The sequence below is a fragment of the Trachemys scripta genome, chromosome 13 (assembly GCF_013100865.1).
Source record: "Trachemys scripta elegans isolate TJP31775 chromosome 13, CAS_Tse_1.0, whole genome shotgun sequence".
In the NCBI taxonomy this organism is placed as follows: domain Eukaryota; kingdom Metazoa; phylum Chordata; order Testudines; family Emydidae; genus Trachemys; species Trachemys scripta.
The window spans coordinates 5,418,652-5,432,122 of NC_048310.1; the positions used below are offsets into that span (position 1 = coordinate 5,418,652).

The 13,471-nt window shown below is 54.3% G+C and overlaps 1 protein-coding gene across 1 annotated transcript in view; it reads left to right on the forward strand.

Annotated features, from left to right (window-relative positions):
• Positions 1-10,843, forward strand: part of CBFA2T3 (CBFA2/RUNX1 partner transcriptional co-repressor 3) — a 114,062-nt gene extending 103,219 nt beyond the window's left edge. Inside the window, 3 exon segments of the mRNA XM_034788229.1 lie at positions 435-503; positions 1,998-2,188; positions 2,683-10,843. Coding sequence (XP_034644120.1) covers positions 435-503; positions 1,998-2,188; positions 2,683-3,015 — 593 coding nt within the window. The 3' untranslated portion in view covers positions 3,016-10,843.
• Positions 10,844-13,471: the final 2,628 nt, after the last annotated feature.

The window sequence follows — 13,471 nt, forward strand, 5'->3', positions numbered from 1 at the left end:
TCCAGGGCTCACTTTACAAGCACTGAAGTTCACCTCTGCTCCGCCCACTAAAACCCTCGCAGCGAAACCAAATACAGAGCAACCCGAGTACTCCCGTCTGTGAAACAGAGCTAATGGCCCCCTGCCCTGCGCTTGTGTCATCATTCACACCAATGCCAACTCAGGCACCATTTTGAGTGGGTTGCACTTGACACGCCCTTTGCCCAGGTATCATAGCGCCAGGTGCCAGGCAGAGGAGAACCCGGCCCAGGGAGTTAGCAGCTCCCACAGCAGCTCTGTGTGTATCTTGGAGGCAAGAGCCAGCAGGGATGGTTTCCCCTGTGTCACTGTCGGTCTCAGCACTGACCGCACTGTAGCGCAGCTCTCCTGGGCTGTTGGTTAGGTTGGACACGCTTCATTTCTTCCAATTTGTTCCTCTCCCCTCTTGTTTTCAGACACTCACCGGGAGTTTGTGCCCAGGCCCCTCTCTGGTTACATGCCCGAGGAAATCTGGAGGAAAGCTGGTGAGTGTGCCACCATGGGATCCCCTGTCCACAGCCCGGCGCGGCACTGCCCGGCGTGAGGCAATGCATGAGGCCGGGGGGCCCAAACCGTGCCCGGCCGAGCCTGAGGCCAAACGCATCCCTGGGTCTATTGCCTGGGCCTCAGTGGAATTCCCCTGCTGCGTTTCGGGGGCTGAGGTCGGGGGAAGGAGCCCTGCTCATTAGGACACCCTGGGGACTGGCGAGCGTTATATGGAAACGTCATCCCTATGCCTCCTTCCTTGTCCCCCGAACCAGCGGCTGGGAGTGGGGGGGACCTGATCCGAAGCCCATTGAAGTCAATGGGAGTCTTTCCACTGGGTCCCGAGAGCCTTGGATGAGTCCCATAGGGACTTTCACACCCAGACCGAACTCGGGAGCTTACGGACGGGATTGCGCCCACTGTAGGCCAGTTTTCTAGCCCCGTCTCTCTGGGGCACCCTTACGTGTAGAGCACTCCATGGGGCTGGGGGGCAGGGACGAGGGGGAACAAGCTCCCATCGTTTCTGATGGTGCCGGACCCCAGAGGCCGCTACTCCCGCTTGTTCCCTGCAGTTTAGTTTGTGCCTTTGGATGGCCCGTCGCCGGGAGAGCAGGAGGGGATCTGAACTCCATGGAGGGATTGATTCTCTGCCCAGACCTACCGTGGACACGTGGGATTTCCTGCCGTCCCTCTGCTGGAGCGGGCACCCAAGCTGCTCTCCTTGGGCAGCCCAGGCTTTCAGAAAAGCTCATGCTTGGTTGGTGGGCGTGATGGGCCGTGGCTCAGCCTGGCGCCGGCGCTGGGCGAGTCTGGAAAAGACAGGCGATAGAGAACATGGTCAAGGCGTTCTCCCCTTGTTCTGACAGTGTTTTAAGATGCCCAGGAGCTTCCTTTTGAACCCCACACTGCACGTGCTTTTCCTCCATAGCATGCGCTGTGGTTGACAGATGGTTATGTGGATAACAAGACCCTCTGCAGTTAGAAGGGGTGCATCAGGGTAGAAACCAACCCTTAGCTGCCAGCGGTCAGGAGGAAACTTCCCCCTATGGGCTGCTTCTGCCACAGCTGTCCACTCTGGGCGGGTTCTTGCACCACCTAGCCTCTGGTGCTACCCACTGCTAAAGACAGGATACTGGGCTGGCTGGGCCATAGGTCTGAGCCAGTCTGGCAGTTCCCCCCTTCTTCCGCCTGAGAGCTAGGCACACGTTTGCACGAGCATTCATGCATTCACACAGTGTGTGTGCACGGGTGTGTTCATGCATCTGTGCACATGGGTGCACATGCGTGTGTGTGCGTGTTCATGTGTGTATGCACGTGTGCAAAGGGCTGGTCTGTGCTACCAGCTGTGTACAGAAAGTCAGGCCTCCCAACCTTGACAGCAAAACCCCAGGTCGCAGCTGCCCAGACTTGCCATCTGGTCGCCTGCTGGTGGCTTGCCCCTGCGGGCCGTCGGCTCGCTGGCGGCGCTACATGAGCTGTGCTCTTCCTTTCAGAAGAAGCTGTGAACGAGGTGAAGCGCCAGGCCATGTCCGAGCTCCAGAAGGCGGTGTCGGACGCGGAGCGCAAGGCCCACGAGCTGATCACTACCGAGCGAGCCAAGATGGAGAGGGCCCTGGTGGAGGCCAAGCGCCAGGCTTCCGAGGACGCGCTGACGGTGATCAATCAGCAGGAGGACTCGAGTGAGGTAGAGGCGAGCTCGCCCCGCTGCGCAGTGCTCGCTAGGGTAGTAGAGTTTAACCCTTGGCGTGCTGACACCGCGTGCGCCCCCAGCGTGCGAGCCAGGGCTGGGAGGGGGCTGCCCCGTTACAACCCCAGAGTTCAAGCATTTAGAGTTCAGGAGCCTGGTTTTTAAACCAGATCAGCAGGCAATTCACCCTGCACCGTGGGGGCATCCCAGCTCCCACGCCACGCTCGGCCCATCCTTCCCCCAGGTACTGAGGGTTTAGAAAGATCCAGTACAGTGAAATCTAACTAGTGCCACCCGCCCAGGGACTGAAAACGGCCAGGGAAACTGTACTCGTTGGGGGCCTGAACCTAAGACCTAAGACAGAGGTCTCTTGTGTTCAGTGGGATCCTTTGGACGGTTCCATCCCCCAGGGGGTGTCTAGCGGGGCTGGGTCTCTCTTCCAGGCTGCACCGCCCCGACGCTGATGTCTCTGCTTTCGCCCTCTCGTACAGAGCTGCTGGAACTGCGGGCGCAAGGCCAGCGAGACCTGCAGCGGATGCAACACGGCCCGCTACTGCGGCTCCTTCTGCCAGCACAAGGATTGGGAGAAGCACCACCACGTCTGTGGGCAGACTCTGCAGGGCCTCCAGGCCTCCGCCGGCGCAGCCCCTTCCTCCGGGGTGGGCTTAGGGGTGGGCTCAGCTCAACCGGATGTGGTGGCTGTCAGCGCCTCCATCACCAGCGTGGCCACCATGGCCGCCAGCCCCAGCGAAACCGGCTCGGCTGCTGCGTCGCGCTCCGGCACGCCGGCCACCCCAGCTCCTCTGGAAACGGCATCACGCTAACCAACCGACCGGCCAGCCAACAGAGGGGAAAGAAACAGAGAAACCTACAGAACGTCACTGCTGCTACTGCTTCTCTCCAAAAGAAAAACTAACTGCATTCAATGCAATTCCTCAGCTACCTGACTCTTCTGTGACCTCCAAATGACCTCTCGATCTCTCATATGTAATCCTCACGGATCCTCAAACTGGGCTTTAAGTGGAGTTAAGGCAAATACCAATCTTCTCTGTTCTCGCTTCGGTTTTCTATGATTTGGGGAGTTACTATCGGCGTCAGCGTCGGTTTGTTTGTTTTCTTCTTTTCGGACAAGGAATTTGTCCACAAACTCTACGCACCTTGACTCGGGGATGTGCGTGTGTGTGTGTGAAATCTCCCTCCCGGTGCGGCCGGGGGACGGCATGATGAAGGATTTCGATTTTAGAAGGCAAGAAACTTCTTCTCTTTTTCGTTTTTCTTTTCTTTTTTTTTTTTGTAAAAAAATAAATAAAATAAAAATAAAAACGTCAAACTCTTTGGCTTTAAGTAAAAAAAAAAAAATCCAAAAAACAAATAAAACAAAGTAAAACCAAGTAAAGGAAGCTTACCTGTAAACTACCTTGCTAGCTAGCCAAGAACATACCAGACTCACCTCTGCTCCAAAGGAAATCCAAAAACAAACAAACAAAAAAATCCAAACTTTTTTTCCACTGCCAAAGTTTTTTTGGTTCTGTTGTTGGTTATTTTTACTTTTTTGGTTGATGGTTTTGGTTTGTTTTCTGTGAAACAAGGAGCAGCGCTTATCCCTTTCAACCAAACCACGACGACTGGCCAAAGGCAAGCCGGCGCTCTTGGACTCCTTGCATTCTTTGGTGGGGTGGGGTGGGTTCTTGCGCTGGACTCTCAGCATCCACACGTACCTTGAAGGAGGAAGGACGCGCATCTGTGGATTTAAAGAATTTTATTAAAATAAAGCAAAAACAAACAAAAAAAGATACACAACTTTTGTGCGTGTGTGTGAGTATGTGTGTGTGTGTGTGTGTGACGGGGAGCCAACATTGTGTGCTCCCTCCCTCTGTGGATTATAAACGTGTTTCACTTGCCTAGGAGAGCGTGCTAATGAACAAGAACCTTCAGATCCCGGTCGTGTTCCGGAGAGAGCATCGTTTCAAACAGAACTGTGACAATCTGTCGTTGATTCTCCACTGCTCGTCAGAGTGTGAGCAGAAAGCAATTGCACCAGTACCTTCTGCTTCTTGTACTCCTCCACTACCTCTCTCTGCTCTCCATAACCCCACCTCTAGCTCCAGTATCTTGTGACTGCCGTCCTTACTCCTTCAACCTTTCACAGGAAAAAAAAAAAGACACCTTTTGTTTTTCCCCTTCTGAAGACTCTTTCGATTGCCTGTAGATAGACCCCCTTGCTTTTGTGTCTACTTGTTCTCCAGATGTTTTCTCCAGTCCTGTGATGAACATTGTCATTGGGTTATTTTATTTCGCTTTCGCTTTTTCTTTTCCCACCCCGCGTCCCCTCATATGATTTTGCAACAGTTTCTAGGAGGAAAGAAAGGAAACAAACAAACACTTGTTCTTAGAGAAGGAAAAAAAGACAATGTAGATTATTGTGCATTTCTTGCATCGTGTATAACGCGCAGAGGACGGGAGTGCAATATGGAAAGTGACATGGCTGCAGAAAGGGAGAAAGGTGGAGACTGCCCAGCCACGGTCAGGGCAAATATTGTACGTTAATGTGAATGTATATAGTATTTGAAGAGGTCCAAAAAAATAATAATAATTATAATAATAAAAGAAGAGACGTTTGCCAAATAAAAAAAAATGAAGATAAACCACTGAACTATGTAAAGTTTAGGAAATAGGTTTTAAAAAAAAGCAAAGTCCACGTGTTCAGTAGAAGGATTAGTTTTCCGGAGTTGCAAAATCCATCACGTGTGTTTTTAAAAAAGTAGGGATTTCAGATCAAAAGTTCTCAGGCACTAGTCATTGCAAAGGGAGGTTTGGCTGAGGGCGATTGACTCAGAACCCTAAGGTGGCCGTGTTTGGATGTTTTCCTCTCCCCTGCAACCCACCCCCGAACCTCGCCCTTGTTTGTATCGTTTTCAGAAGCACTGTGTGGTTCTTTAGAACATCGATTCAGGTTTTGGAACAACAAGGAGTCCTTTGTTTAGCACAATGGATACATGCAGGGCTAGGCGGCATTGTTCGGTCCCACTGCGGTTGGGTCTGCTTTGCCCTTTCTTTTCTAGTTGTGAGCCCTGGGTCTCTTAGCTGCATCGCATCCAATGTGAGTCCTCCCCGTTCAGTTGCACACCACTCAAGCTCCCTCCTGGTGGCTGTGAAGTTGTAAAGACCATGTCGTGTCTCTCCTCAGAAGTGCGACGTGTTCCCATGGAGAGGTTTGGGGTTGTGGCTGTTTCTCTCAGTGGATGTGGCTCTGACGCCGTTTGGTTGTGTTGTCTTGGCTCTGGGACGGGCTGTCCTGGAGAAGAGTGTGGAGGGCTGTGTTTGATGTGTACTTTCACTGCCTCTGAGGGATGGCTGTAGACGGTGCCACGTGGTTCTCCGCAGCTGATGCCGGCTTGTCCTAGGATTCCAGGATTTCAAAGCGAGACAGACCCAGGCAGGAAGTAGGGTTTGAGGGAAGTTGTTAGTGCGATGCTGCGGTCCTTGCGCCTTGCTGTCCCCTCCCCTAGCTCAGCTCTCAACCACAATGGGGGTATCAGATCTTAAGAACCAGACGTGGATCCCATCCTATGGAAGGCAGCCAGAGTTTTGCTGTTGGCTTCGAGCAGGACGAAGTCACAGTTCTTACATCCAAAGTTTGCAGGCTTTGAACACCTGGCAGTCCTGAACTCAGCAAACCCGGCAGCATTTGAACCCGGCCAGGAACCAACAAGTGCCAGAAGCACCGCCATTCTGTAGCCCTCCTCTCCCCCGCCATGCCTACACGGTAACGTGTCCCAGGGCTGCCCAGAGGATTCAGGGGGCCTGAGGTCTTTGGCGGCGGGGGGCCCCCGCTGCCGAAGACCCGGCGCTTTGGTGGCAGGTCCCAGGGCAGAAGGACTCCCCACCGCGGGTCTTCAGGGCACTTCGGCAGCGGGTCCGGAGCGGAAGGACCCCCCGCCACCGAACTGCCGCCGAAGACCCGAAGCAGAAGAAGCTCCGGGGGCCTGGGCGCCACGAGTGTTTTCTGGGGGCCCCGGAGCAAGTGAAGGACCCTGCTCCAGGGGCCCTGAAAAACTCTCATGGGGGCCCCTGTGGGGCCCGGGGCAAATTGCCCCACTTGCTCCCCCCCCGCCCGTGTCCTCACATGACAATCTGGACACCTTACGCTGTTGGAAGATTACATCCCTGGGGAACTGTGGAAAACTTTCCTTAACTTCCTCTAACCCCATGGCAGCCTGGTCTTTCTAAAGCAGGCCTGGATTCCTGGCTAGTAAGAATCTTCTGGAAAATACCAGCCCACATGAGCCCCGCAACCCCGAGAGACAGTTCCTCTAAAGTCCCAACTGCTGCTCTCCAGAGGAAGGTCACATCCTCGGTGAGGGATGAGAGGAGGGACCCAGTAAGAGACAAAGCAGCCTGTCAATATCTGTGAGTGCAGAACTTCCTCCCCTGGAACTGACTGGCTGTTTGACGCAGGCCGGTCCCAGCAGCAATGCCACTGACCTGATCTCTCTGCTGAAGGTCTCCCTAGGACCTGTAGTGAGTCTTGAAGCCCAAGGTGAAGCTGTGCAGAGTCTGGTCCCAAAGCCCTAACTAACTGGGCTGGAGCTATTGCTGGGGTTTGTTTACCAACCATTTGACGGTAGCTTGCAGTGAATCCAGCCAGAGACCTTTTAATGGGCCAAACCCGAGACTTCGTAGCTTCTGTTTGTTTCCTTCCGCAGCCTCATTCATCCAGCGTTAGGTTCTGACCCTGGTTTTCTGACATGCATCACTCGCCCTAAGAAGGATTGTTGTGTTTATTTATCACGTGATATATGTATATTGTCTATTTTTCTTATATTTCATGAAAAGAGGTAATATATAAGAGTTTTCAGATGTCATTAACCGCAGGGTTCATCCTGCCATTCGTAGTGTTTGTTATTTTTCTAAACCTCCTCTCGTGCTTGAATTTCGGCCGCCTCTCTGTCCCATCCGTCTCACATCTGCTCAGCATCCGGACCCTGCCGCTCTACCTCCAACTTGCTTAAAAACCATAGACGACAATTGTATAGAAAGGAAATAACCCCATTTAAAAAGAACTCAACAAGCTTGCCTTCAAACCAAAATCCCTGGGAGGGGAGAGGGGAGCGGGAGGGGAGCCTCCTGCGGAAGTCCAAACCGGAAAGCTTTAAAATAGAGTATTTCAGTGGCCAAAAAACCACCAGGAGTATGCAGCTTCCCAGACAGTGACGCTCGTGGCACAAAGAAAAGCAGGCGGCAGCAATAGAGAAAACCACTCGCTGGCTCCTCTGGGTAGGGCGAGAGGATGCAGGCGGTTCCAGGCTCTTTCGTTGTGAGATGGTCTTGCTAAACCTCCTCAGTCAGAGCTTTCTTATGTGTGGGCTTTGCAGGGTCACCTCACCCTCCTGTGTCCTGCTAATCCCTGATTCCTCTGCCAGTGCCCCCCATTGCCTGGGAATGTTATTCCCAGTGGAACAGACACCAGCTGGGAGAGTTAATAGCCTCCTCAGCCATGGCCATGTCAGCAGGTTTTAAATCCCTGGGGCAAAGCAGCATGGTTAGATTGTGTAGTGCGTGTTGTGTGTACGCCCTGCAGTGGGCCAGATTCTGCGCTCAGTGACTTACCTGCAAGCGCTTTGTCTCCATGGGGTTTGCAGGGGTGTCACTAAGAGCAGAATTTGGCCTGCTCCACTGCGTATCCACCTGCCTCATGGTTACAGTGTAGGCCCAGATTGTGTAGCAAAAGGAACTTAACCTAGGCCAAAAATCCAGGGAATGCTGACTCTCCTGGGCCCAGGCGCTGTCCCCGTGCGTATTCCTGTGGGGATGGGTATAGGGGGCAATTGGGAGATTTCTCTCTCCTGGGTGGTGGCTCTTTGGGCATCTTTTTGTGAAGTCCCTGAAGATGATCAGAAAAGGAAGGGCCAATGTTTCGCCCCTCCTGCAGCCCGTGCCAGGAGCTATTTAAGCGGGGTGACCCTCCCCACATGGCAGCTCTGCCTGGGAGGCAGCAGGAGCATGGGAGGGAGGGGTGGCGCCTGCTGCTTTCCTTCCAGCGGCCCTGGGGCAGTGAGGAGAAAAATAGGGAATGAGCCCAACCCCAGGCAGGGGTGAGGGATGGTTTTGTGGCTAAACAAGTGGTGAGGTCAGAACAACCCCAGGCAGCTCAGCACAAAGGCATCTGAGATCCGGGATATCTCGGGTGGCACCATGTGTCCTCCAATCCCATTGACGTCACTGGGCATGTGGTTCTCTGCAGGATTGGCTCGTCGTTTGCAATCAATGTGTGTCTCGGCCCAGCATGGCGCCGTGTTCATTCGGGTCACCTTCCCGTTCCCAGAGGGCAGAGGGAAGTGGGCGTGTTTGGCAGGTCATTCCTGATGCCAGGTTCTTTCTCGGTGCTGGAGCCCAGCCCTGCGCTGCACATAGGATCAGAAAGTTTAGAGCATGCGCCCGAGGGGGGGAGCCGTTTATTGACACAGGGACAGCGAGATGGGGGTTTTGTTTGGCTTTACGCATGACTCACCGTGGACCCATTTCCATGGGGGGCTCTTTAACTTGGGCCCATCCCTCAAGTTTCCAAATTGAAATCCAAGCTGAAACCAAAGCACCTCCCTCCTGCCCTGCTCCAGCCGGGCAGTTTAGTGGTGATCCTAGATGTTAGAATTGGAAGAACTCCCTTAGGATCTGTTCAGATCATGCCAGGGTCTGGGCAAGACTGATCCACATGGTACATTTACTAGGGCTTTGCTTAGTCCTGTTTTAAATAAACTCCGTGATGGTGTTTTGTTCCCTGGTCTGCCGCGTCTCACTGCCAGGTTTTCCGGAGAGTCTGTATTCTCCCTTTCTTAATAGCATCCCATTGCTGCTAGTTACACTCTCTTCTTGCATCCAACATGATCGCGCTCTTGGTGCTTCACCCCCATCAAATACATGTGGAGTAGGGCTCGAATTGTATCCCTCCATCCTTCCTCATTGCTCAGCTCGTCTCAGCTCCCCTCCAGCCGTCCTGCCAGCCCCCACCAATCCGTCTTGCTCTTCTCTGAAAGTCTGGCAGCCAGGTCCTGCCCAGGCACAATCTTCCTAGTGGGAGTCAGGCTCCGGGACACGGGAGCATGGGACAGGCACGGCTGGGTGAACAGCGAAGCGCCAAGGGTGCATCTCCCCGGGGAGGCAGGTGTTGGGTGCACTTCTCAGGGTGCACCTGTGATGTGCGCCAATGGTTCTTGAATGCCAACTGATTGCGTCTCATGGCTTAGATACCCCCAGCCCACGCCTAGACTACTTGGAGGCATTTATAGCACAGGCGAGTCAGTCTCCCTGAGACTGCCAGCAACATCCTTCCGGTCACACGCTTACCAGCAAACACAGGCAGAAATTACCTGGGTGTGATCTATTCTGTAGGGGCAAAACAGAGCCAGTGCTGTTGGTGCAGCTGTCTTGCTTCTGGCCATTGCCCCATGTGAACTCACCATACATTCCCTGTACGCGTGTACACACACACACACACACACACACACTGTGCTCTGGTCTCTTCCGCTTTCTTACGATCCTCTTTTTTCTTTATGGGCATCCCCACGCAATTTTGCGGCCTTTGCGGGGGATGGCCGGGCTCATGTGTACGCTAGTTACAGCAATGAATGGGAGGCGAAGGAGTTTCTTGGGCTGCGATCCCCACCCCCTGGTAGGCGGGACCCTGCTTCCCATCTCTCTGCGCTGGTGGTTTTATGTAAGGCAGATCTGGGGGAGCCGGAGGGAGTTTTTGTTTCTTGTAACAAGCCCATCTCTTGGCTTGTCAGTTGCTTTGGAGAACAGCAGCAGGACACCCCTGCTTGGGGTGTCAAAAAAACAGACGTAAACACAGCCCAGGGAAAATAAATACAGAGTAAACCCAGGTTCTCAGACTTTCTGCTAAGCCTCTTCAGAGCGGCAGATTCTGGGATCCCGTCCAGATCTGGCGGCTGAGCCTCTGAAAGGCGGCTTTGCCGCAGCAATCCAGGAGAATTTGCTCTGATTCCTCACCTCAAACAAACAAACAAAAAAACCACCAGGTGCTCCCAGAATTTCCCCCTTCCCGGCACATTTCCTTGTCCCTAGCCAGGGTGTGACCCAGCCAGCAATTCCGGAGAGCCCAAACTGCTCAGCCCAGCCTGGGTGGAACTCCGCTAAGCCCCAGGGATGGATGTGACCCACCCTCAGTTCTGCTCCCGCTCCCCCCTCTCTGAAGCGACTCTGCCGAAAGTCTCGAAAGCCGCTGACGTGCCCGGTCAGAACCCAGTAACCTGCTCCTGCCAGGCCCACGGGAGTGCCAGCGTCGGGGGGGCTGGGAGGCGATTGACTCGTAAAACTGTGCAATACTTGAATGAAAGGGGGTGGGGGAGGCATGGCTTGTATAGACTGGTGGGCGTGCGTGGAAAAAGAGTTTAACGAGGGGAGAAAACAGAAATCCCGCACCCCACCCCGCTCCCTGCTGTTTGTGGGTTTCCGTGGCCATTCCAGAGAAATGACGACATGATAGGAGTTTTTTTGGCATGCTGCCCTTCCCCCGCGGTTCCCTGCTTTCTCTAACTGTACTGTATGTTTGACCTGTGAAAGATGTAAACATTATGATTCAGGTTATGTCTGTTCTTAACTCTGTATCCGTGTAATAAAGACAATTTAATATCACCCCGGGGGTATCCGCTGCTGTGATTTGTGTTCTGTTCGGCCCCCGCCTCCTCCCCCAGCGATGGGCCAAACCAGGAGGCCGGGAGGGGGGAATTGAGGAATGACTTTGGTTCTATCCATGTACCCAGCATGAAGGCCACAATTTTCAAGTGACCAGTGATTCTGGGGCCCAAAGTGAGAGGCCTGGTTTTCAAGCAGCGACGATCCCCCACCCACTGGCAATCAAGCCCCCTTAAAATGTTTCAAGATGGGTCCCCAAAATCACTCGTTGCTTTTGAAAACCTTGATGAAGAACGGCTAGGCTACTTCCCCTGTTCACAGCAGTGAAGGCTGTATCCTGATCAGTGGGCCTGGGGTCAGAGGGCCACCATTCCCTGGAGGGACTCTCTGTTTTTGAGGGGACATCAGCAGCAGAGGGGACATGGGGAAGCAATTCAGCCGCACAGGCAGTGCTGTGTACAAGGTTTAATAAAGTTCCACCCTTTTAATGTAACCTGCCTCCAGCTTTGCTCTTTGCAAATGAAACTAGGCTGGGGCAAGGCCCACGGCACCGGAGCTGGGCTGAGGACGAGCACTTGTGGGTGTCCGGGGTTGGGTCAGGCAGGGCTCCGGTTAAAGGGCTGTGCATGGGGGTTTGGCTCCCGACCCGCTCGCTCTGACCTCGCGCAAGTTTTCCAGTGTTTGAAACAGTGGCCATCTCACAAGACTTTGGCCACGCCCAAGCCAGAAATAGAGGAGGCCCCTTCCAGGCCCAGTAACCAAACCGCAGGGGCAGCTCCTGGCCTTGCTGTGTGAACCCCCCACTGAAATCCCAAGGGGTCTGGATTTGCGCCATCCCTACCTAACAGCAGGCATATTTCAATGCGGTCCCTACCCCCCCAACCGTGCATTCCCATGCTTTGCACGTACGGGACAAACTCCCATGGAAGCCCGTTCTCAAACTGCGCCCCCTGGGGCACTTGCTGGTGGGTCCCCAGAGAGCCCGACAGTCAGATGTTGCTGGCACCGCCTCTGGATCTCCTTGTTGCCAGCTGCTGCAGCAGATAAAAACATCTGGAAACAAGGAGGGAGGAAAGGAAACAAGAGCCACCAGCGGAGGGCTGGGCAACAGCACACGGGAGGAGGAGCAAGGGGCTGGGAAGGGGAAAGGGTGCAGGAAGTGGGCCCATTTCAGGGAAGAGGGATTCACGCCTGGACAGGCCAGGCCATGTTGGTTCCCCTGAGGAAGGGCTGCGTTAATTTATAACTGACTCTGAGAGGGTGTTAGGGAGGTAGTGAACCAGCACGCGCGCTCGCACACACACACACACACGTCAATGCCCCCAGCTCAACCAGCATTACGCACTGTGGAGCTGGGCTCACTGGCTGGAGCAGGGCAGACAGACACCTTGCACTGCTCTGCCCCCTGCCAGGGGGCTTGCCACTGCTGGGACCCACCGTCCTCATTACTTTGGCTTCAGGTGAATCAAGCCCTGTGTATAGTAGGCTGGTTCCTCCACCATGGAGGTGCAGCCACCTCTGGGGTGAACCGCAGCAGCCTCACTCAATGCATCTCAGTCCTGACCTGCCCCCGCCCATTGCTCTCCTGCCCCCCTCTCCCCAGTGTTGAGAGTTGAGGGGAGCTTCGCAATGCCACGGAAACTAAATGTCTGTGTACGAAAACTACTGGGGGTTCGCTTCATTTCAGGGCCTGCAATGTTCTGTGCACGGCCCAGAGCCGTGCACTGGTGTCAAACACGGGGGGCGGATGCCCTGGTGACTGGCTGGGAAATACTGGGCTGAAAGGCTTCTTACCAGAGCAGCATTGGCTGCGGGGGCTGAGAGAGCAGAGTCCAAGGCCCTGCTCCAGCCGTGCACTACAGCACCTGCTTAACTTTCACCAGGGGAGTAATCCCATTTAGCCCAATGGGGCTACTCAGATGCTTGAAGTCGACACCTGCTTTCCTGGATTGGGGCCCCAAACAAAGGACATCCCAGACACGTACACATAGCTCTGCCAATGCCCGGCAACTCCAGCTGGCAGGGACCCTCACTGCAGTCTAGGGGGCCATGCACAGCTCGGTGCGAGCCCGTCTGGATTCAAAGGGAGACTCCTGGGGAGAGGTAATATTTAGTTCCCTCCACCACCTAAGCCGCCCATTCCAAAAAAAATCCTGGGCAGAGATGCCTCAGTGCACCCTTAAAGGGGGAAGGAGCAGTGACATTACCTGCAAGCAGCTCAGAGGGGAACAGGAGCTGTAAGGTGAGAGGTGACCCCCATCACAAGGTAGAGTAGGACACTAGTGTGATCAGCTAGCTAGTCACTAGGGGGTCTAGAACCCCCCACCTGCTGCTTTGAAGCACAGAAGCTGCTACCCAAGGAGCTAAAGGAGCTGTACTGCCAAACCCTCTCCCCCAGCAGAGAGAACCTATGCGCTGGTCTGACCGCCCCAGCAGGGAGCTCTGGTGCTCACACCAGCTGGGCTGTGACCCCTCCGCCCCTGCGATTGGCTGCTGATGTATCAAATGGAGAGCTGGCAGGGGCTGCCCCAGGTGCAGTTTCCTCCTGGCCTCCAAGTTCCCTAGAGTGGGTTGATTTGTTTGTGAGAAGGGGAGTGCTCGAAATGTTTGGCTTCCAAGCAAGGTAAA